The 24,368-nt window shown below is 32.7% G+C and overlaps 3 protein-coding genes across 4 annotated transcripts; all 3 read right to left on the bottom strand.

Moving 5' to 3' along the window:
* Window positions 1-4,777: 4,777 nt before the first annotated feature.
* On the bottom strand, window positions 4,778-6,734 carry LOC7460519 (chalcone synthase 1). Its single transcript, XM_002299245.4, has 2 exons — window positions 6,424-6,734; window positions 4,778-5,972 (listed from the first exon to the last, which is right to left on the bottom strand). Exons 1-2 carry the CDS (start codon window positions 6,599-6,601, stop codon window positions 4,975-4,977), a joined length of 1,176 nt encoding a protein of 391 aa, XP_002299281.3. The 5' UTR covers window positions 6,602-6,734; the 3' UTR covers window positions 4,778-4,974.
* Window positions 6,735-12,396: 5,662 nt separating this feature from the next.
* LOC7460520 (chalcone synthase 1) lies at window positions 12,397-14,936 on the bottom strand. The gene is made up of 2 exons (XM_002299246.4): window positions 14,609-14,936; window positions 12,397-13,601 (listed from the first exon to the last, which is right to left on the bottom strand). Exons 1-2 carry the CDS (start codon window positions 14,784-14,786, stop codon window positions 12,607-12,609), a joined length of 1,173 nt encoding a protein of 390 aa, XP_002299282.1. The 5' UTR covers window positions 14,787-14,936; the 3' UTR covers window positions 12,397-12,606.
* Window positions 14,937-18,565: 3,629 nt separating this feature from the next.
* On the bottom strand, window positions 18,566-24,103 carry LOC7460521 (dihydroxy-acid dehydratase, chloroplastic). 2 transcript variants are annotated; one of them, XM_002299247.4, is made up of 14 exons: window positions 23,426-24,100; window positions 22,675-22,746; window positions 22,464-22,511; window positions 21,816-21,970; window positions 21,541-21,735; window positions 21,360-21,471; window positions 21,124-21,193; window positions 20,966-21,024; window positions 20,737-20,860; window positions 20,542-20,612; window positions 19,787-19,888; window positions 19,402-19,482; window positions 19,061-19,219; window positions 18,566-18,981 (listed from the first exon to the last, which is right to left on the bottom strand). In XM_002299247.4, the coding sequence occupies exons 1-14, from the start codon at window positions 23,960-23,962 to the stop codon at window positions 18,931-18,933; spliced, it is 1,836 nt and encodes a 611-aa protein (XP_002299283.1). In that variant the 5' UTR covers window positions 23,963-24,100; the 3' UTR covers window positions 18,566-18,930. The 2 variants fall into 2 exon arrangements, with proteins under 2 accessions (XP_002299283.1, XP_052305968.1); XM_052450008.1 differs by lacking the exons at window positions 18,566-18,981; window positions 19,061-19,219; window positions 19,402-19,482 and adding an exon at window positions 19,544-19,697 and having other exon boundaries at window positions 23,426-24,103.
* Window positions 24,104-24,368: the final 265 nt, after the last annotated feature.

Genomic DNA, 24,368 nt, shown 5'->3' on the forward strand with positions numbered 1-24,368 from the left:
AGAGCCTCGTATAAAGAAAACAAATCATGAAGTTCAAAGAAAATTAATTTATTATAAACGCATTAAATTAAAAAAAAAAGTATTAAGGATCAAATTTAAAAAAAAAAACACAAAAACCTAGCTAAGGGTGGATTTAAAAAAAAAGAGACAAAAACACAGAGAAAAAAAAAGATTTGAAGTGTCTCATTGGTCAGTGAAACAACCTCAAATCTCTTAATGTATTTTACAATTGAATCGTTTCAAAAAAACAAATTATAGCTATTTCAACAAGCATTAATTATTTTACAAGAAGAATCAAATAAAACATAAGAGAGGGTGGGTAAATCAAATAACTATTGTAGTCAAGATTTTGAGACCAATACTAAAGAGAATTGGTATAAATAAATAGGATGTATCTTTAAATTTATTCTGAAAAAGAATTTAGATTTAATTGATGGTCTAAAAATATTTCTAGAGAGAAAAATAATATTATTAACAGGAGGTTTTTTTTTTTTTTTTCAAAAACACTACAGAATATCCCAAAACAACGCGGTGTCCACTTTTTTCTCTCAAATGGATGACCAATTAGTTATTCAGGTTGAATGATTTGTCAAAAACCCGAGAGCTCTATTCTCCTCGTACCGAGCCTAAGCCTCGTTGACCAGTAAATCATAGCACTATCAAGACTAGATGAATCGAACTACATCTCCGGAAGCAGTGCGCCTTCTTGCCAATTTAGAAGACAAATTATTTGAAATCGAATTGAATTTATCATGAACATTGTATAAGATAAAACTAAGGTAGTTGTTAGTGATGGATTTGGGTCGGTTTATTCTTGAATTTCATAAGTGTTTTTTTTTTAATCTTGTTTCAATTTTTTTTTTTTAGAGCTTGTTTGAGATTGTGATAATAATGACGGTTCAAAATGCTTTTCGCTTAGAAATGCAACAAAATAAAGTTTCTTTTTTATTTTTAAAAAATTATTTTTGACATCAGCATATTAAAATGATCTAAAAACATAAAAAAATTATTTTAAGCAAAAAAAAAAAAATTGGGAACGTGGTTTGCACCGCGTTCCCAAACACACCCTTAATGTTTTCAGATCATTTTGATGTACTGATATCAAAAATTATTTTACTGCATTTCCAAACCAAAAAATATTTTAAAAAATAATATGGTGTGTGTTTCATATGGCGTGAAATTAATTATTCTTCGTTTAGAGATACGAATAATAGACTGAATTAGAACAAGAGTATTTGCATTAAAGAAAATAACGTTGTGTTCTAATCAATGTTATTAAAAAAGTGAGTTGACTCTTAAAATCTTATGATTTTACGAGTCAACATGTATCTAACGTGTCAAATCAGATTAAAACTCGAAAACTAGTAAAAATGGTCTAACTCGTTCAAACTCGGTAAAATCAGACCGATTTTACGAGTTTGAAAAAAATATAAAAGTGTGCATTCTGGTAATATGCACCTTAACATTTTTATTATTTTGAATTTATATCTTACAAAACTTGTGCAATTTGATAATCAAGAGCTTGATTTTGACTATAATTATTATAATTTTTTTAACGAAACAAGTTATTTGTGGATTTTATTTCCGTAAAATTAGAATACCTATTCATTCTTCACATTTTTTTTTATGTAAACTATTAACATATCAATTGATATATTACTCCGTTTTAGCTGGCAAATATATAGAATAAAAATTATAAATTGGCATGCTTGACCTTTGGAGTAATTAATGTTAAATGGTCTATTAAAATTTAAAGGGACTCATTTTTTGTAAATAACGAAGTAAGTGGGTCGATTTGTCCAAGAAGTAAAGGAATCAATGTGAATAAAATGAAGGTATTTGAACTTTTCTATTGTTTTTTTTATTTTTATTTTAATTGTGTCATATTGTTAATTACTACTTAATTGAAATTGTTAATATATAATTAGTTAAAATATTTTATTTATGATTTTACTATTTGAGTTTATACTATACATTTCGTGTTGTGTCAATTTTTTTTTTTTAACAATCTTAGTTCTAATAACCCATGTATGATCATTTGACCTAAGCTGGGTTTTTTCGAGAGTGTTTGTTCGTGTTCAAGGATGATGGCTTATGCATGGAGAAGGACATCAACTCCGATCCAAAAACCTAAATTGTTGAGTTATGGTTTATATATATATGAGAAATATTTAACATTTATATGTACACCCAGCAAATCTCTTTCATCAAATATGAGCCCGATTAATCGGAGCACAAGCCTTGCAATAAAAGTATTTAACAATTTGAGCTCGGCGCTGTTCAGAGCTCAAGGATTGGTTTTTTTGCTCAACCATGAAAATTAAGTTCAGCTCTGATGATACCGATTTATTAGGGAATTGTTTGTGTTTGGGGAAATACATGGATCATTACATTCAGGTCGAACCTACAGTACGCATGAGAGCTTATATATATATATATATATATATATATATATATATATATATATATATATATATATAAAGATAGATTACACCTCCACCTGGAAATCCTAAATTATTGGATTATAGGTCTATATTATATATAAACATGTTTTTTTTTCCCGATAATTCTCACATATATATTGACACTTCTTCATGTTAAGAAAAAAATTAATTAATATATCTTTTGCTAAATACTATTTAAAATATATTTTTTCATGTAAAAATAAACATTCATAATTGTAATTATATATAAAAACTAGTTATTTGACTCACGTTTCGTTGTGAGTCGGATAATTTTTTTGACAAAAAATAAATAAATATACAACCTTTTCAAATGTGTTTTTTTTAATCTTAATTATACATAAAAAATATATGTATATTTAATTGAATACATCAAGAATTATTTGTGTCAATAAATATAAAATAAAATAAAATATTAATATGTTTATTCAACTCGTCTTACTGTAGGTTGGATATTTTTTTTATAACACAAAAGATTTAATGTGTAAATGTTATTAATATATTTTTTGACATAAATAAAAAATATAATCGTGGATTAAAAAGTCGATACTTGTATATAATAAAATATAATAAATATCATATATTTTAATAACAATTGGGGGTATAATAATCAATGTAATACTTAATATAAGATTAAAAAAATATTAATGAATATATATAATTAGTTTTAGATTCTTCACATAATAGATGCTATATTCTTTATTTGTTTTTGTATGTACTTAATAATATGTTTTTTAAAATATTTTTTAATTAAAATAATAATTTTTTATATATATTTTTACATCATCACATTAAAATTATATAAAAATTTAAAATATATTTTTCAAACTAAAACAAGTTAAACTACCAAAAAAAAAAACCGTCTCTTTTCATCTATCAAGAAAAAAAAATATCTCCCGCATCTATCCTTGTCAAGTCATGTTTTGTCAAGTATCCATCACCACGAGTAATACTACCATCATTAATCGTAGAGTCTATTGAGTTGTATTGATGGAACCGGCCACTTCGCTTAAAAGTTGTATTGCAAGGACTGCTAATTTTGTTTTAAAAAAAATCTCAATTATTAAATTGATGGAACCGGCCACTTGTTCCATATAATATACAGAGATTTCCATGGAAATGTTAGGCAAGACAGCACTACTCGTATGTTATCTTCTGAAACGAAAAGGAAACGAAAAGGAAAAAGAAAAAGAAAAAGGAGCCTGTTGTATTACTGTGGAGAAGTATAAAGCGCGAGCCTTCTCAATCAAATAAAATAATAAACTGTAATTTTAAGAGTATAGCTCACTGATTATGTTTTAGATTTGTATTTTAGAAGTTATTAGTTTAAGATTTACAAATCTCAGAATCACTAGAGATTTATATGATCGTTAACTTCAGAGCCTGTAGAATTAGTCGAGGTGCATACAAATTGGCCCGAACATCCATGTCAATAAAAATATATATATATATATATATATAGTAAACCTTACCTGAAAATGAAACTAGCTTAGCATAGAGTTGAAAGAGGGCGGGAGAACCACTCGATTGCCATATTATGATTATGCCAATACCCTTTAGACGAATTCCCCACATAGTCAAATGAGCGCCTCTTCCATTATATGTATACACTTTTCTATCCAGTCTCTGACCTTTGTGAATGAGTTAACTAATCAACATGATTTTGTCCCTCTTGAAAGTGATTTCTAATTATTCCCTTTACCATATCCTTTTCTCAAGCTTTTGGAGTCCGATTTTGTTGTAATAAATCTATAGCACCACGCCACCGGTGACCGGCCCCCACAAAAAAATTATTAAAGAAATGTTACATGTCGGTGCAACCTGTCATGGCAGAGCATGGATGTAGGCATGTAGCTAGCTTGTGGGGGCACTTGTATCTCTAAACAATCTTTTTTGTAGTTTAATTTTTCTGTGACGAGGATCTAAATTTGTTTTGTTTATGAACAGGAGAACTGTAAAGATGGTGCGTGGTTAATGTTCTAAGATAAAAAAAATAAATATAAAATTAAAATATATTTAATTGAAAAGATAATTCGATAAAAGGTAGGAAATAGTTTCTCATAGAAACCGATTCCACCAGCAAAAACAATGCTTTGATTAATCAATGCTGTGTGATTCGAAGGGAATATTAGAAAGAGATCCTTCCTTGGAATATGCATGCTTACAAATTCCGAACATGCACAGAGGTTGTATTCTCAACACTGGAATCCTAGGTCAACAGCACTACAGGCATTCTGTCTCTCGACATGATAAGAATTATAGGTTTTGATTTGTAGTACCGGTGGTACGATCATAAAATAAATTGTTCACAGAGCTTTTCAAATACAATTTATTATGAAGGTAAAGCAAGACACAACAATTTTGATCTTTCCCACACTTCTGGCTCTCTCAGAAGAGAGAAAACTCGAATAAAAAAGGTACAGAGGGAAAAGATAATAAAACCAAATTGAAGAAAAACAGTGCCATGAAGGTTGAAATGCACGGTGACCATGTAAATCAACAGAAGCAGCTTCTAAATTGTGGCAGGCAGACTGTGGAGCACCACTGTCTCAACAGTAAGCCCAGGCCCGAACCCGAAAAGGACGCCCCATTCCAACCCTTCTCCAGTAGATTTAAGCCCGTCCTTGGCAGATTTCTTCCTCATCTCGTCCAAAATAAATAGCACACATGCACTGGACATGTTACCATAGTCAGCCAGTACTTGTCGAGTGGCTCGCAGTTTTTCAGGTTTAAGCTCCAACTTAGCCTCCACCTGGTCCAGAATTGCGGGCCCACCAGGGTGCGCAATCCAGAAAAGGGAGTTCCAATCCGAGATGCCCAAGGGCTTGAAAGCCTCGGTTAGACTCTTTTCGACGTTTTTTGAAATAAGCCCGGGCACATCCTTGAGAAGGTGAAATGTAAGCCCAACTTCGCGAAGATGTCCATCTATAGCCCCCTCACTATCGGGTAGAATAGTCTGGGCGGCAGACACCAGCTCAAACAAAGGCTTCTCGACCCCCAGCACAGGATCCGAGCCTATTATGATAGCAGCTGCGCCGTCACCAAACAACGCTTGACCCACAAGACTATCGAGGTGGGTGTCACTAGGGCCACGAAATGTCACTGCTGTTATTTCTGAGCACACGACTAGCACGCGAGCACCTTTGTTGTTTTCAGCAAGGTCTTTAGCTAGGCGGAGCACCGTCCCACCAGCAAAACAACCTTGCTGGTACATCATGAAACGTTTTACTGATGAGCGAAGACCCAAGAGCTTAGTGAGTTGATAGTCAGCCCCGGGCATGTCAACACCACTGGTTGTGCAAAAGACCAAATGGGTTATTTTGGACTTGGGCTGGCCCCATTCCTTGATGGCCTTGGCAGCTGCTTCTTTGCCCAACTTTGGTATCTCGACCACCACCATGTCCTGCCTAGCATCCAATGAAGGTGCCATGTATTCGCACACACTAGGATTTTCTTTCAAGATCTCCTCAGTCAAGTGCATGTACCTCTTCTTGATCATGGATTTCTCGCCTGAAATACATGGCAAAATAAAATTTCATAAATATCTAGCAAGACAAGCAGGACATCAATGGTTTTTCTTTCAAGGATGGAATATTAAAGAGCAATAATGCCCCAAAATTACTAAAGGCCATGATAATTATTTTATAGGAAATGTTTTTCACTCAGCACTAATTCACATATATTTGGACAAATTTTATTTTCACGAGTATTCCTCAAGAAAGGGCACGCGATTTAGCCATCTAAATTAATTCCACGATGCTCCCGATCCTATATATCATTTCCAAAATCTATGGAGGAATCCTTGGCGAGTAACTAGATTCTCAGAATTGAATTATGGGACATGATCTAGCAGCTGGAAGAACAAGCAAGGCGATGAAATTATCTCTAAAGAAACATGATCATGAAGTAATATCTGTGCAATGGAAATGCCAATAGCTTAATGATCATAAGCAAGTCTTACACATTCGCTTGAACTTTTCTTTAAGCTCCACCTTATGCTCGCTGTTGGTGATACGAAAATAATAGTCAGGATAGGTGCTTTGATCAACACAATTCGGAGGGGTTGATGTTCCAATGGCCAAGATGGTGGCAGGGCCCTCTGCCCTCTGCGCCTTCCGAATTTCATCAACGGTCACCATTTTTTTTTCTCGGAGGAAAAGATTACAAAGAATTTAAATCACACTAAGCACGACAACAGTAGCCTAGCTAGGTGGTGTAAATATGGCAATGTAGCTGCTGCGAGAGCTAGATGGGGATGCGTTTGAGAAGTTCGTAGAGAATGTGGTTTTTATATAGAGTAAGCACAGAGAGCGAGAGGTTAGCTGGGATCTTGTTCCAACTACAAGAGCAAAGAAGGGTTAGGTGAGATGCTCACGTGCTTTATAAATGCCTTTCTAACCAGTCTACCAGTGACTCCGAATTGAATGCCGGCTGCAATGGCACATCAAAGCTTACGGGAAGTTTCAGAGTGACACGAATATTATTATTTAGTATTTCTCTCATTTTTTTATTAAAATGAGTTCAGAAAATAATTAATAAAATATTACTAATTATTTTTCAAGCACCTTCAGATCTTTCCTGAGCTAACAGTCTCATCTTTGTTTGTCCATAGCCTTGGATGTATTTAGTTTAGAAGTTTGTTGTAGTTATGGTTAATTATGTATTTGGTTAATTAATATGTACAATTGAAAGTAAGTTTATATTAGAAATAATTAAAATTATGTATTTCAGATTTTATATAGTAAAAAATTACTTTATACTCTTTATATAAAAAAATAAATAAAAAGCCAATTTGGAACTTCTCCAGTTTTGGTGATTTAAATGTGGAGCATGGCTAGATTTTACGCTCAAATTAGATCACTAAACACCATAAGGTGCGTTTGTAGATTCTTAGAGATATTTATGAATTCCTCGTAAATATTTATTTACTTATTTATTTATTTCGAGAGATGAGAGGCGTGGCATGTGATGTGATGTGGATTTTTTTGGCATTTAGCTATCAAAAATTGGCTTAAGGTCCAAAAATAGCCACTTATGTTGCATCAATTTGACAAATGAGCAATTTTGAGTGGTTAATTTAATTGGTGATGTTTGACTTTATTTTTTAAAAATTATCAGTTTGAATGCTATAAATTTTAGGATTATTGGAGGTTTATATAATTGTTAATTTCAGGATCTCGAAAAATTAATCAAGGTATTTATAAGCTGGTCTGGATACTCACAGTTATCAATTTTTTTTTGACAAATGAGCTCTAGCAAAGAAAGATTTGGTCAAATCTCATATTGTATATATAGAATTTTGTCAATTAACCTAATTGAATAAATTATATAATGAAAGCCAATTAAAATTTTGAAACTGGTTATGAAAAAGAATAATTTTTCTCAAAAAATAAAAAAACCAAGGATTTTTAAAGTTATTAAGAAATAAAACAATTAATATATTTCAAAGGATATTGATTTTTAGAGAAATCTTAATGGAATTTTTTTATATGTCTAGGAAGCAAATAATAATAATAATTTATTTTGAAAAAATATAGATCTTTAGGGGAAAAAATAAAAAATGATCAACCGTCATTTTTTGTTTTTGAAAAATATAAGAAATAAAATTTTTTTTTTTTTTTGAGAAAACTTAAATTACTGAGTTTTTTTAAGAAATGAGAAAAAATCAAAATGCTCAGAGAAAGATTTCAGAAATGGTTAACTGTTAATTTTCCTACACGCATGCAAGAGCTACCCTTCTTGAGTTCCTTACCACAAGAGGCCCAAGTGGTCAAAGCCTTGGCACCTAACTGGAAGTGGTTGTGCTTAAGGTTATATATCATTTGTCAATTCGTTATTATTTGTTTTTGTATTTTAAAGATATTTTTAAAAAAATTTAATTTTTTATTTTATTTAAATTAATATATTTTTAATGTTTCAGATTATTTTAATATATTAATATCAAAAATAATATTTTTTTTAAAATATTATTTTAATATATTTCTGAAATAAAAATTAAAAAAACAATCGCAATAACACCATGGATAAGGTGCGCATGCAACATCCCTTCTCTTATGATTATACTACATAAAGATCAAGGTTGTAAGCCATGAAAATACACAACTCAAAAGCTCAATTCAGTGAAAATCACACGCGATAGTATACAACCTCCTCCTCCTCCTCCTCCTTCTTCTGCTATCTTTTCTCGATCAATTATATTGGTCTTGATTTTTTTTTTATTTACTGACTTTAAGAACTTTTAATTAAGTAGAATGATCTAAATTGTGTCAATTTTTATGCTATTTAATCATGTATTCTTGAACTCTGACCATTTCAAGTTGATTTTTTAAGGGGAAATCACACTATCAGTGCATTAACTTTTCACTTTCTATGCATATGATTTTAATATTTTTAACCGTATTATTTTCAGGCCATTTATTTTTGTTGAGAAGTATCATGTGCGTGGTGGATAAAAAGTGAAAATTTAGTGTATTAGCAATGAAATCTCTTCTCTACTCGACAGAGATTTTAATAGAGTTTAAATGGATGTACTTCGCATATAGTTTTGAAAAAGTTAGTACATTAAAACCAAGAAAAAAAAATCAATAAACTTGATTAAGAAAAAGTGAGAATTAGTATACCAACAATGTAACTTTCCAACACTGGTCTCGAAAGACATGATTGATAAGTGATCCCATAAAATTAGAACCCAGAAGCACAAGATAATACTCCCTCCTGCTACTTGGAATAACTATAATTTTGCATTTTATCCCTACTATAATTTTGAAAGTATTGAGTTAATCAATACATACTACAGTTTTTCATGGATCTAACTAAAAACTCTCTCTTGAAACCTTGGTTATTAAAACATTATAATTTATAGCTTTTTTTAATTTATTTTTATAAAAAAATATAATTACAAAAGCTATCATAATGTCAAACACACGTTCATAACACAAAGACAACACAAAAAGAAAAATGTGAGCTTGGTTAGAGAAAGACACATGGTCAAAGTGAAAAAAGACAGAATGTGGACGGACAAAAAAAATGGAACTTATTAACAAAAGTTAATTGGACATTGAAAAACACTATAGACACATGCTTATTTGCATTGTTCACTAGAACAGTGTAATGATGTTTTTCCCTTCCTAAAAAAATAAAATGCCTTGATTTTGAGGGTATTTAGATTTTTTTCAAGAACTCATTAGTCATTAAAAAATTGATTAAGGTTATTTTTTTTTAAGTATAGTAAAATGATTGAATTGCCATTTAATTCAATATTTTTGGAATTGAAAAGGAAGGATATTTATGCCTTTTCACCTTTTCAAACACATTAAAATAATAGTTTTACCATTGAAATAATAAAATAAAAAAAACATGTGTCTAGGAGCTTTTTAGTCTTTTCACTATGATTTATTTTGCTATCACCAATTTCATGAAGGGTTACTTGGTTTTTTTCATAGATTAAACATTATATTAATAGGAAAAAGGCGTAGGCATGTGGGAGGCGCTCGTGCACTCTAGGCGGAGTGTGCGACGACTCCCAGCAGCAAAAAATACTTTTTGATGTTTTGTTGGAATCGTTGTCATGTCTTTCTATTTTTGCAGTGCATGTCGGCGTTGGTTGGGTGATTTGTCACCGGTGAGCTTTTTTTTTCTCTTTCTCCTCCCCTAAAAATTACAACTTGACCCTCTTTGTAATTGGTATTTTATTTTTAGTTCTCATTCTTTTAATTTCTAATTTTTGTTCTTGGCTTTTCTACATAAGTTTTTTTTTTGTTTTAAATTTCATCATTTAATCTCAATTTATTATACGTTATTTTTTCAATTTGATCTTCATTCTTTTGAATTTTTATGGTCTTTTGCTAAATTGATTTTTATTTTCAATTTCGCCCTTCAATCAAAATTTTGTTTATATGTCTTATTTCAAATTTGATCCTTTTTTTTTATTGTTTTTTTTTCCTTTTGTTAAATTGACTTTTCTTTTAAATCTCACCCTTCAATCAAAGAAAAAATTTATTTTGTAATTCAATTTTGATCTTATTCTTTTATTTGTTATTTTTTTTTGTCTTAAGTCAGTTTATATAATTGAAATTATTTCTTCAATTTCATCATTTAATATTTAATTGATTAGAAATTGGATTTTATGGTTTTTTTAGATAAGATGTTTTCGATGTAGGGACTTGGATCACAAGTTTGAAAAGTTAACATAGGTTGACATTGGTTTTTTTTTTTAAATTGTCTTTGTGATTTTCATTGTTTTCTTTTCTATCGAGTTATCTTGATTTCATAACTTAGACCGTGAGTTTGGTGGGACAACTCGAGTTGGCTCAACCCTCATTATCAAGGTTACGTGTTTTTCATGCTAATTCCAATTGAATCGGATCAATTTTTTTAGGGCTTTTTTTCACATAATTTTATCCTTTTGTATTTAATGGGATGAGAATTGAGCTATATCGTTTGTCTTCTTTTGAAAAAATATTTTCTTCTCAAATTATCGTGATCATTTTTTTTATTTAATTTTATCTATATGTTGTCGTTGCTAATATTTTTATCTCATAATTAAAATAAAACGAGACCTAATTATATCAGGTCGGTGACCAAAATTTTATGACTGGAAAATTTACTTTGCAACTTTTTTGTGTCTGCCTTTCAACAAAGTAATCTTGATCTCTTGACCCGAGTCACTAGTTTCAAATATCAGTCTTATTTAAGTTAGGTCTTGTTTTTAGGTCCTTTATTCATATATTTTTTTTTTAATTTTATCATTCGAAATTGGGTTATTGTGTCTTGAGCTTTGTTATTTATCCCACTTTTCTTTTTGCGAGTTTATTCTAGGTAGTGGGTTTGTCGAGTTAACCCGGGTTGACTAAGAGTTTTTTTTTATTAAACTGATTTTATTTTTTAATTTCATCATTTGACACTGAGCTATTGATTTTTGAGCTTTGTGGTTTTTCCACTTTTTTTTTTCCTGTGTTGTCATCTTGAGTGCAGATTAGTCAACTTAATCCGGGTTAACTCTGTTTTTTTACTTGACTTCGGTCTTTTAAAAAAAAAAAATTATTTTTATCTCATATCATGGGTGATAAATTTGTCAAGTTAACTCATGTTGATTGAGAGGGATTCTTTGATGTTATGTTTTTTGAAATTGATTTTTTTTTCAATTTCATTATTTAACTTTATGTTATTGGGCCTTGAGGTTAGTGAGTTTTTTTAACTTTTTTTTCCATGGAGTTATTTCGATGTCATATCTTATATCACGTTTTATTTGAGTAGACTTGTATTAAGTCGGTTATCATCACTTAAATATTGTTTTTTGTATTAGAAAAAAATTAATTTAGCTCACAACGTAACTCAAGCTACCTATCTAATATAAATGAATTGAGGATAAAGAATTACTGTTAAACATAGTCTATCTTTTCAAAGAATTAAAAAAGCAATTCGCTCGAATACCATTTGATATATAAGAAGATATATAAACTATCTAATTAATCGTTACAAGTTGTGTACATAAGTCTATATAAGATCTCCTTAACTGTTCTAAGCTGCGTTTAGAAATTTGTATAATGTTTGATTAATCATTCTAAGTTACTGGTGGATTCCTGTAACGCATGAGCGCAATGGCAAGTTAATTATTATAAAATAAATTAATTCGAGATCATTTTATTTATGAATTTACCATTAATATAAATATTATGTGGATTGGTGGTATTGTTTCTGAAAAATATCATTCATTGAATGAATGGATCAGTCAATCTTTAAAAGATCCTCTCCGGATCACATGATTAGATTATCTAACCTGAAATTTAATTAAAATACATCTTTATATATATATATATATATATATATATATATATATATATATATACTTCAATATTGACACAATGATTTTTTTTATTTTACATTGAATAATAAAAAATGGATATTTGAGTGGATACACGATGCTTAACAGATATAATATAAAAATTTTAATTTTTTATTCCATAAATAACAGTAGAAATATAAAAACACTAGAAACTCGATCCTCCACAGATAGCATTGACATCCCTACACGTGCTATAGAAAAGGAGATAATTTTTAAAAGAAACGAAGAACAGATCAGTAGAATAAAAAGGCCATGGAAGTGGAAATGCACGGTGACCATGTAAATCCACAGTCGCAGCTTCTAGATAGAAGCCACACTATGGAGCACGACAGTCTCAACAGTAAGCCCAGGCCCGAACCCGAAAAGGACGCCCCATTCCAACCCTTCTCCAGTAGATTTAAGCCCGTCCTTGGCAGATTTCTTCCTCATCTCGTCCAAAATAAATAGCACACATGCACTGGACATGTTACCATAGTCAGCCAGTACTTGTCGAGTGGCTCGCAGTTTTTCAGGTTTAAGCTCCAACTTAGCCTCCACCTGGTCCAGAATTGCGGGCCCACCAGGGTGCGCAATCCAGAAAAGGGAGTTCCAATCCGAGATGCCCAAGGGCTTGAAAGCCTCGGTTAGACTCTTTTCAATATTTTTTGAAATAAGCCCGGGCACATCCTTGAGAAGGTGAAATGTAAGCCCAACTTCACGAAGATGTCCATCTATAGCCCCATCACTATCGGGTAGAATAGTCTGGGCGGCAGACACCAGCTCAAACAAAGGCTTCTCGACCCCCAGCACAGGGTCCGAGCCTATTATGATAGCAGCTGCGCCGTCGCCAAACAACGCTTGACCCACAAGGCTATCAAGGTGAGTGTCACTAGGACCACGAAATGTCACTGCTGTTATTTCTGAGCACACGACTAGCACACGAGCACCTTTGTTGTTCTCGGCAAGGTCTTTAGCTAGGCGGAGCACCGTCCCACCAGCAAAACAACCTTGCTGGTACATCATGAAACGTTTTACCGATGAGCGGAGACCCAAGAGCTTAGTGAGTTGATAGTCAGCCCCGGGCATGTCAACACCACTGGTTGTGCAAAAGACCAAATGGGTTATTTTGGACTTGGGCTGGCCCCATTCCTTGATGGCCTTGGCAGCTGCTTCTTTGCCCAACTTTGGTACCTCGACCACCACCATGTCCTGCCTAGCATCCAATGAAGGTGCCATGTATTCGCACACACTAGGATTTTCTTTCAAGATCTCCTCAGTCAAGTGCATGTACCTCTTCTTGATCATGGATTTCTCGCCTGAAATACATGGCAAAACAAAAATAAAGGATGTGATCAGTCGTTGCACACTTCAATACGCAAAATTGGAGCATCAATGATTTTATGGAATTTTATTTACGCCAAAAATTACTAGGGACAACGATTTTTTTTTCCCTCTTCAATATCTATAGAAAATACTATTCGCTTATATATTAGTTAGTTTAACAAACTAGAGATCATCTGTTCTAATTCAATTTTGTCAATTCTACCCTCGTAGCAATAATTAACGACATACTGTTTTGGATATCTTTGAGGATATATTAATTAGCTCCTACATAACTTCATTTCCAAAAATCCATGGAGAAACCTTCGGTGAGTATATAACTTAAAGTTAATTAAATAAATAGGTAAAAATAGCTATAATCTAGACCGAACATAGGTTTTATTTGGCATTATAATGTAACTGTGCTTTTAAAAAAACAATTTAGCTTCAAATTATTATTATCATTGCATCATTTTAATATGTTAATGTTAAAAATTAATTTTAAAAAATAAAAAAATATTATTTTAATATATTTTTTAATAAAAAATATTTTAGAAATTAACTTCCTTCATATTCCCAAACAGTCTCATAACTTCATATTCCCAAACAGTCTCATAAATAATCAATTTTTCCTTTAATGACAAGATACCTGCAACATTTATCATCCCAATTATTCATATAAATATTTTACAAGATCAATCAAGACACATTATGGTATAAAATTTGATGATATGCTACTCTTGAAAATTTATTTTTTTTTGAATTTTTTTTATTAAAAGTTGTAGCAATAATTGATAAATCCTACTATCTAGCTACGTACCTTGAACGGCTTTTGATCAGAAGAAATCTAGTAGCCAGAATCAAGATCATATATTCGTGTGTGGGTGTCATGGAAAATCTTTTGGAATTTATCAAACGGAAATCCTTAAATAAACATATAATTAAGCATGGAATTTAAATAGCAAGGTGATGTTGTTAGCTAAATATAAATTATAAGGCTTACACATTCGCTTGAACTTTTCTTTAAGCTCGACCTTATGCTCACTGTTTGTGATGCGAAAGTAGTAGTCAGGGTACGTGCTTTGATCAACACAGTTTGGAGGGGTTGATGTTCCGATAGCCAGGATCACGGCAGGGCCCTCTGCCCGTTGAGCCTTCCGAACTTCGTCGACGGTCACCATACTCTTTTCTTGGCCGGATAGAACAAGAAAATTATCCCAAATGGTTAAATATTAAGCTCCGAGAAGAACCCTCGCTAGATATTGGTTTAAATTATGGCAACGTGGGAGCTGCTATTCAAGAGAGTTAGCAAGCAGAAATATTATACGTCGTAAGTCAGAGTTTGGTAGATATAAATAAGAGAACGAGAGAGTGAGCTGGGGGGGTAGGTGATGCGCACGTGTTCAAGAAACGAGGGCAGGTTGGCACGTGACAAGGGGGAGTTTGGTACGTTTGACGATGATCAAACCTCCACGCAATGAGGAGTTTTGGTCTTACTTAATCACCACAGATGGCCCATCAAGAGTTTCCATCATACCATGATAAATGGTTGTGTGCGTGACATCTGCCACTCTGAGCTGATGAAATAAATGGAGATCTGACACAGAATTATTCTTGAAATCTTGAAAGGGATGGAGCATGCCTTGCGTGGCTTCGATTATGTAAACAGTGCTACTGACCACGACAATAAAATCTGAATTTTCATAAAAGCAGCCCTTCATGAGGGGTAGCATAAAGATTGTGCAATACAGTAGTGATTACGGTGGGGATAAATAAGGTAACGTATTAATTTAATGGATTTATTATACATATACACTCAAAGAGGTATAATTGTAATTCTTTTTATTTTTTCCCTGTAGTGATGATAAAATGTTGTTTCATTTTTTGTTAAAAATTAAATTAAAATCTTATATGTTTTTATTAACGCATATGATTTCTTACTATATTTTATTACATGTAAGTATCAATTTTAGCGAGGCGAGTTGAATAAACTAAGTTAACACTTTGTTTTTTATATTTATTAACATGGATGATTCTAGATGTATTTAATTAAATGTGAATATATTTTTTCTATTTATAATTAAAATGTTTTTTTAAATATATTTAAAAAGTTTTTATATTTATTGTTTTATTAAAAAAATATCCAACCCCACCCAGCCAGCCCAGCAAAACACCAGCCAAATAACTATTTTTAATCATTTGATTTGGTTCAGGAGTGCTTTAATTAGAATTAATTGTTCTAGATAGGTGCTTGGACGTCTAACCAGCATGCACTGGTTGATAAAAATTAAATTAATTGAAAACTAGTAGTAGTTGAAGAAAACAGATCTCATCAACACTGGTTTCGGTGTCCCCGTGGGCTGACTAGTAAGTAATATTTTATAGGTTGTCGAGAATACCAGTAGCTCGTGTTGCGTTGTGGACAGATTCCAAAATAATTTTTAATGTAATAAAGAAAAAGAAAAAAAAATGCATTATTACTCTTTCATTGATGTTCTAGTCATAGTTTTAAGACTCGATCCGGTCCAAGATCTGAATTTCAAGTTTTGACCAGGTCATCGGGTCAGTTTTTTTTTAAATCAAAACGATGTCGTTTTAGTAAAAAAACAAAAATAATAAAAGTCAACGGGTTTGCAACCAGGTCTTGACCGGGTCAACCCACCGGGTTTTTCCTTCCCTCATTTTTTCTTCAACCCGGCCCAGTTGACCCGTCAACGGGGTTGCCGGGTCAACCCACCGGGTTTTTCCTTCCCTCATTTTTTCTTCAACCCGGCCCGGTTCCAGCCTCGGGTCGACCCGCCGAGCCGGTCCGGATTTCAAAACTATAGTTTTAGTACATGTAGTTTTTTTAAGAAAAATTCTGTCATTCTTTTATTTTTTTTTTACTATAATTAATGTTCTATTTCGCAAAATTCATCTTTAATTTATCGTAAAAATATTTATTGATATTTTAAATATACAAGAAAATACAAATTAAAAAAAAATACAATATATAAAACATGTTAATACAACTAAAACCACAAATAAAAAAGTTAAAAAATAAAAAAACAAACTGTTCAAAACAACACTATTCCTCCTCCAGTATATTTTATAACGAGTGAGATTCCTTTACCTCTTTCTTAATCACTGCTTGTAATTTGTCATTAGCGCCTTAGCCCTTCATTAAATAAAAAAGAAAACCTAGTTTAAGAAGCAAGTGTAAATTTTAATTTGTTTTTTTTTAGATTTATATATTCTCTCAATTTCACTCTAATTAGTAATTACTCTCTGATCTTGTATTGCTGTTCCAATCAACCCTCACCTTTTTTCTTTTTTCTTCATTTTTTACTCCAATTCCTGGATCAGGGTGGTGGATCAACGAGGCTAGCTAACTAGAGTTTCGAAGCCGCCTCTGTGGAAAGCATGTTCCCTTCTCAAGCTACAACCCATCAAAATGAAATCTTGGTCCAGCTCATCGTTAAATTATAGGTTTGTTTTATTTCATAGTACTAAAAACTTACATAATTATTAATTTTAAAATTTATAAAGTTAATCAAAATACATATATAAATTGATTCGAATTACACATTAATAATAATAAAAAACTCAAATATAGAAGGGAATAGATATATGGGCCGCACCTCAAGAAATTCGAATCTTTACCTCAAAATCTGTGTTGTATGTGATTTTGAAATCTCCTAATATTATCTCGCCTCGGAAAATAAATTTGGTTAATATTCTATACATAAAAAATAAAAAAGTTATTAAATAAAAAAAAAAAAACAAACATGTAAAATAAATATTTTTATAAGATAATTTTTGAGTAAATTTTGTAACATGAAATATATAGAAACTAGTGTATTATCTCGCGCTTCGCAGCGGGTCAATAATAACTTTTATTTTAAATATAAAAAAATATGAAGCATGATTTTAAGTGTCCAAAACACTTAAAAATATTTTCTCTTTACCATATTAAAAATATTTTTAATATAAAAAAAATAAAAGAAAAAAAAATCTAAAGATGCAAAACAAAAAATAAAAATTAGAAATATTAGATGGCCAAACCAGATATAATAACACTTTTTAACTAATAAACAAAAAAAGACAACGCACTCCAAGTTCTATCGTGTTGTCCACAATATAATGAGTCTATGTCTATAGTACATGCACAATATTATCCCCCCACCTTTTAAAATATATTCTAATAAATTATTAATTTTTATGGGACATAGTAATTCTACGTTATTTAAAAGTGAAAGAAACAACAAAATATTGAGATTTTGATTAAGAAAGTAAAAAATTTACGTGGAATAAAAAACAAATCTTTTTGTTTCAATTGTTATGATCATCACTATATAATTAAAAATCACCACCAAAAAATATAGAAAAAAACAAGAACATGCTTGATTAAAGTAACAAATAATTAGAGTTGATTTTTTTCTTTCTTTTTGCCGGGGGCATTAATTTGTTGCAACTAATTGTGCTATAAATAACCTAATTATTGGCTAAACAGACTATCCAATCCCATTGTAGAGAATTAAAAGCTTTTGTTCCTATTCAGAGAATATTTCATTCTTTTTTCGCTCCAAGGCATAGAGGCTGGAGCATTTTACAGAAATAATCCCTACGAAGTAATTATATTGCAATTAAGGACATTTTGGACATGCCTTTCTGTGATTAGACGATATTGTTGATAATTGGATTTTTTTAAACAGTTCTCCAAGTTTTAGCCTGTCATCCTCTTTTTGTAAATAAGAAAAGAAATCACTCATAAACATTATTGGAATTCACTGCCCTTGTAATCTTTCCTGTGAAGTAGACATGTTTCAGGTCGAGAGTGATCAAGTCAAGGCCTCAAGGGTTGATACTTGATAAACATGGTCAAGTGTAATCTGGTGTAGGAAGCAACATGTACGTATCATCAGCTATAGTTTTGGCAGTAGAATACAGACATGACCATGATGTGCACTAAACATTCTAATGAAACAAACATGGAGAGTTCCATTGCCATGCAGTGACATGTTCAAAGCTCATGTTTTATCAACAGAACGTCTGATGAGATTAACCCCACAATTCATACAACTGCAAATCCATTGTATCAGGGAAAGATTACAAGAGACTTGAAGACAGAGATGGGAAAATAAAAACACAAAAATCAAAGAAAATCTCACTACCCTGGAAGACAAATTTCACAAAAACACTGGTTCTTCCATTAAGAAATAGCAGTGTAGTTGTAGGCGACCAAATAGATAGCACGCAATTAAGCACCCACAATATAGCAGTGTGGCAAGCATATGTTTGACCTTCTGTCACTCTCAAATAGTTCCCGGAATCATGTCTTCTCTGCTATTCATCTGTTACACATCCCTTTGAAGAAGATTGCACATTCTTGATATACTGGAATGAATGAGAATATTGAGTAAAGACATTCAAAATGTAGGAAAAATATATATCATTGAGATACACTCTCCATTACCTTGTATAAAACCCCTCGGGTGGCCTTGTATGGAGGTGGAGTCCAATTTTTTCTTCGCTCTTCCAATTCCATGTCTGTTAATTGAACATCTAATCTCTTCTCCCGGACATCAACGTTAATGATATCCCCATTTCTAACGAGACCAATCGGACCACCTTCCTGGAAATACCAAAGACCTCTTAAGAATATGTTCAAACATTTATTATTATAACGAGGTCTTGTGCAATTTCACTTATTTTGATCATACATGTAAAATAACCAGAAGTAATAAAATACAAGCGTTCCATCAATAAAGAGGGATTCAAGAGATTGCAGCTCAAGAATTAGAAAAGAAAAGGCACCTGTGCTTCAGGGCTTACGTGACCAACAACAAATCCATGTGAACCTCCTGAAAATCTACCATCAGTCAACAATGCACAATCCTGCAAAAGAAACCATCATGTCAAAGCAAGAATGCTAACATCATCAACAAGGTAAATCAATTAGCTCTGGAGAACCTGTTTAAAGTGAAGATGAATGCAAATGTGTATCTCAAGTCTAAGGAAGTTTATTGTTGCTATGATCACTCAAACAAGTGACTGATTGTGCTTTCACAAGATCGCCATGCATATTTCTTTTTGTGATACGTCATATAATTCTGAAAAATCATGAAATCCTATGATTCAAGTCAATTCTGGCTACAGAAGACCAGCAACTACAAAGAAAACTTAGTTCATATAACTGTACCTTCCCAAGACCTGCTCCCATTATTGCACTGGTTGGTGTTAGCATTTCAGGCATGCCCGGTCCTCCTTTTGGCCCCTCTCCTCTAATAACTATTACTTTCCCCTGAGATGTAACAAAACCAAAAATTAGATATGCTGTTCCACTAGGAAACAAGCCCCAGAACATCATACCAACAAACATTAAGGATGAAACTAAGATAACATTTCAAGGACGTAGAAGATGCCACATAGGAACATAACTGCAAACACAAACTCAAGGTCTATATAGTCAGAGAAAATTGGGAACTTATTATAGCCTGAAGGTGCAATTTGGGGGTGAAAGATCTTCCAAAAGAAAATGCAACAACAATGAAATTCGAGAATAATAGTTATAATCAAAGCTCTCTTCACAGTCATGCTAAGTATTTTTTTAAAATAACTTGAGGTAACAAAGCTTTGAAACTCATGATGGAACCTGTCAAAGCCTCTAGCTGTATAATGATAGGTTACGGAACTGCAAGGAAAGGCCTTCATGTTTTTAATTGATAAAAATAAATTTTCAATTTGTGACTGCTTTTGCTTATTTACTAAAAATCAAATATCAAGGTAATTCCACTTCAATACATATCCTATACACAAATGCAGAATTATACACTACACATGCAATCAATCCTATGAAGTACCAGCATCCCTCTCAAGGTATCACACTTTTTTGCAGGAAAATACAACACAATGCACAGCTGACCTGAAGGGACAAGAATGCATAAAAATGCTCACCTTAAAACTCATGGGATCTTCTGAGATAGCTGCAATCATAGATTCCTCTCCCTCAAATACAAGTGCAGGACCTGGAGAACAGTGAATGTTCCATTACATTAATGTTTGCAGTGGATTCAATCACAATCACGACTAAAAAGTGCAGTTGTACATCAGACATCAACAAATCAAAGTACATAACATAAAATTTATTACCAGAGAAATATAACCCTTCTTTTCCAGTAATTTTAGCCACAGAACCCTCTGGTGCAAGATTTCCACGTAATATTTGGAGGTGACCTGTTTTCTTAATGGGGTTATCCAATGACTTTATTATGTCCTGGAAAACAGAAGAAAGTGAACATACAGTCAATTATTGTCATGAAACACACTGCTTTCTTAACAGAAAATGATGAGAATAAAAACAAAGAAAACAACATTCCACCTGCCCCTCAGACAATGGTGGACAATTTCGCACATTTTCAGCCAAAGTCTTCCCAGTGACTAAAGAGAAAATAAGTCAAGTTAAAATTATCAAATACAAAACCACTTCCAGAAAAAAATTAATAAATGCAAAATTTTCAATATAACCAAACTTTGTACCAGTCAAACAGTCCCCGTCAAGGAAACCATGCTCCAAAAGGTAGCGAAGGACAGCAGGTGTTCCCCCAATCTATCAAAAAAGAATTTACGCACAAGGAAACAAAGAGAAAAGGATGCTAAACAAATCGAGTTCAGCAATCTCTATAAATGTGTCATGTACAACAAATATTGCAAGGCACAGTGCTGCATTGATTACCGTAGAATAATCCAAACAGTTATGAATGAAAAATTCTGACCTTATGCACATCCTCCATGACATATTTTCCACTAGGCTTCAGATCTGCAAGGAATGGAACCTCATCACTGACCTTCTGGAAATCATCAAGGGTCAACTCCAATCCGACAGACCTGCCAAGTTCTCTTGAGTCATCCCCATAAAATGCAATTACCATTGGAATAAAAGAGAACTCTACTGACCTTGCGATCGCAATTAAGTGTAACACAGCATTAGTAGAGCCACCTAGTGCCATGACAATAACCATTGCATTACGTAGTGACTTGCGAGTGATAATATCTCGTGGTTTCAAGTCCATCTTCAATAGTTCTAGCAGATATTTTCCAGCTAAACGGCACTCATCCAACTTCAATTGGTTTTCAGCAGGGATTGAGGAGCTGCAAGGAAAGAATAAAGAGAGCGTAAAAAATTGCTTACACACCCAAATCCAACTGTTTCCACAAGGATACATTTCTACCTGTAAGGAAGAGACATTCCCAAGGCTTCAATAGCAGAAGCCATGGTGTTAGCTGTATACATTCCACCACATGCCCCTGCTCCAGGGCAGGAATTACGAATCACATTTTTTCTTTCATCATCGTTTATAGATCCACTTACATACTCTCCATAAACCTGGTAGGCAAAAAAATGAAAAACAAAAAAGAGAGAGAGAATCGACAAAAAATAGATTTTCTATTTCTAACATGAAAAATGTTAATGTTTTGGTTAAACTCATTGCTTAAAAAGAAATAGTTTATCAAAAAGAAAAAATGCAAGCAATCCAAAGCTATGATTCAACAGCAGAGTTGCAGGTAACATAGCAATCTCAAATGTGAAGCATACACCTTCAAGCATTTTTACATTCTCATATCAAATACACTTCCCCAAATATGAAGCATCACATACTATATTTTTAACAAACATGAACCTAAAGCATTTATTAATATAATGGGAAAAGGAGGTGGTTGGCTTGGCTTATTTGCCAATCATGCCACAGGCATATTTTTGCATATTTAAGACCAAAAAAAGACTAAACAGAAGAACAATGAATTGTCTCACAAAACATATCAAAACCAGCACATTCTGCAGGCCTAACAATATCAAAACAACAAAGCAGTATGCGTACCTGAAATGCAGATACTATATCATAAGTATGGCCATTGAAGTGACCAGGCTGCAAAGGAGAAAGATTTTTAAATGAGGTTTTGTAGCATTGAAAAAATCCTAGCTCAAAATATAAAGTGGAAATGGATTCAAATTATATCAGCATTTTCTGTAGGCCAAAAGAAAGAAAGAAGGGGAATTGGAAGGGAGAAGGTGATGTCTCAGTCTTACACCTTGATAGTTCCACCATAAACCATAATGCTAGGTCGATTCAGCCTTCCCATTGCCATAATAGTACCTGGCATCTACAGAAATTGAAACAACTTATAAGAGTACATTGATGATGAGAGTAACTGAGTAAGAATGGTGGAAATAATCCAAGATGGTAGTACTACTCTATCTTCTTGTGGTTTGTAACAGAATTCACAAGGTCGTGGAAGGCACTCCAAAGATGCATTATTATTGTTTTTCTTTTTTCTTTTGTGTGTGTTGTTCAGTGCCTTCTCTAACCGTTATTTTTGGCTACGAGGAGGTTAACTTTATCGCCAATACAGCGAAGGAAGAACATATTTTTTTGAGACAAAAAGGAAGACTTGTTGATTAGCTTTAATTTGCACCAGAAAAAAAAATTGAGAAGAATATTAGCTTCAACATTATGGGGCTGGATATATTTACAGAAATCTTGAGTGCCAAATAGTAAACAGAGTAAGATGCAACAAAAGCTGATATTACTAAAGTTTCGAACGATTATTTTGTTATTAATGAGTCTTGCTTATTGTCATTATGGGATTCGAAATTAGCTAATTTGATTCAATTTCAAAATTTTCAGAAAAAAAAGAAGCATCACCATAGGCAACCACACAGTAACCAATAATTAAACCCCTCGTTAGATTCACCAAAATCCGCATTTCACTCAAAACCCACAGACCAAACGGCCCAAATGTTGCTTCTTTAGAAGAAAAAAAAAGAACGAGAAAAGCTTACATTTTTATCACAGCCAGGGATGGAGATATTGCCATCATACCATTGGGCACTCATAACAGTCTCGATGCTATCAGCAATCAAGTCTCTGCTTTGCAAACTGTAACACATCCCTCTAGTCCCCATTGAAATAGCGTCACTAACGCCAATTGTATTAAACCTGAAACCAACCATCCCTGCCTCTTCAACCCCTCTTTTAACAGCCTCTGATAGCTTCAACAGGTGCATGTTACAAGTATTCCCTTCATACCAAACTGAAGAGATACCTATCTGAGGCTTAGACATGTCAGCATCCGATAAACCAACCCCATGAAGGATTGCTTGAGACCCACCTTGGGACTTGGGCTCAGTAATGCGTGAACTGTACTTGTTTAGCTTTTGCCCAACTGTGGTTGTTGCTTGTGATGGTTCAACGGCGACAGATTGAGCTTTGACGCGCAGAGAATAGGGAGGGAGGCGAGTGGGGAAGTGGGGTTGTGTGGGGAATGACATTTGGGGTTTCGGTGGAGTAGCGCGTGGGGAAATGAAGGTGGATTGCATGGTGGCGCGTGGAATGAGAGAGGGAAAGAGAAGAGGTGTTTAAGTGATGGGGATGGGGAGCACTTCCGCTGGTAACGTGGTTTGGCCTGGTTCCGTCAAGTATTTGTTTCACGGGTTGATTTTGCGTTTGCGGGGGAGGTCAAGGTAATATTTGTATTTATGTTTTTAAAGTGTTTTAAAGGAAATTTAAAAAAAAAAAAAAAATTTAAATTAATATTTTTTAATAATTTTAAATCATATGTTGATGTGAAAAATATTAAAAAAAAACAAAAAAATATTATTTTAATATATTTTTAAGTAAAAATCACTTTAAAAAACAATTATAACCATCAACCCAAACAAGTTAAAACCTAAATGACTTTATTTATTTGTTTTTATATTTTAAAAATATTTTATTTTTTATTTT

Source organism: Populus trichocarpa, chromosome 1 (genome assembly GCF_000002775.5).
Source record: "Populus trichocarpa isolate Nisqually-1 chromosome 1, P.trichocarpa_v4.1, whole genome shotgun sequence".
Classification (NCBI taxonomy): domain Eukaryota; kingdom Viridiplantae; phylum Streptophyta; class Magnoliopsida; order Malpighiales; family Salicaceae; genus Populus; species Populus trichocarpa.

Excerpts from the sequence above, each read along its gene's own strand:
- LOC7460519 (XM_002299245.4), bottom strand. The coding sequence starts at position 6,601 with ATGGTGACCGTTGATGAAATTCGGAAGGCGCAGAGGGCAGAGGGCCCT. Across the intron at positions 5,973-6,423 it reads AGAAAAGTTCAAGCGAATGT|GCGAGAAATCCATGATCAAG; the intron begins GTAAGACTTGCT and ends CATGTATTTCAG.
- LOC7460521 (XM_002299247.4), bottom strand. The coding sequence starts at position 23,962 with ATGCAATCCACCTTCATTTCCCCACGCGCTACTCCACCGAAACCCCAA. Across the intron at positions 21,736-21,815 it reads GGAATGTCTCTTCCTTACAG|CTCCTCAATCCCTGCTGAAA; the intron begins GTAGAAATGTAT and ends CTTTCCTTGCAG. Across the intron at positions 18,982-19,060 it reads CCCGAGGGGTTTTATACAAG|TATATCAAGAATGTGCAATC; the intron begins GTAATGGAGAGT and ends CATTCATTCCAG.
- LOC7460520 (XM_002299246.4), bottom strand. The coding sequence starts at position 14,786 with ATGGTGACCGTCGACGAAGTTCGGAAGGCTCAACGGGCAGAGGGCCCT. Across the intron at positions 13,602-14,608 it reads AGAAAAGTTCAAGCGAATGT|GCGAGAAATCCATGATCAAG; the intron begins GTAAGCCTTATA and ends CATGTATTTCAG.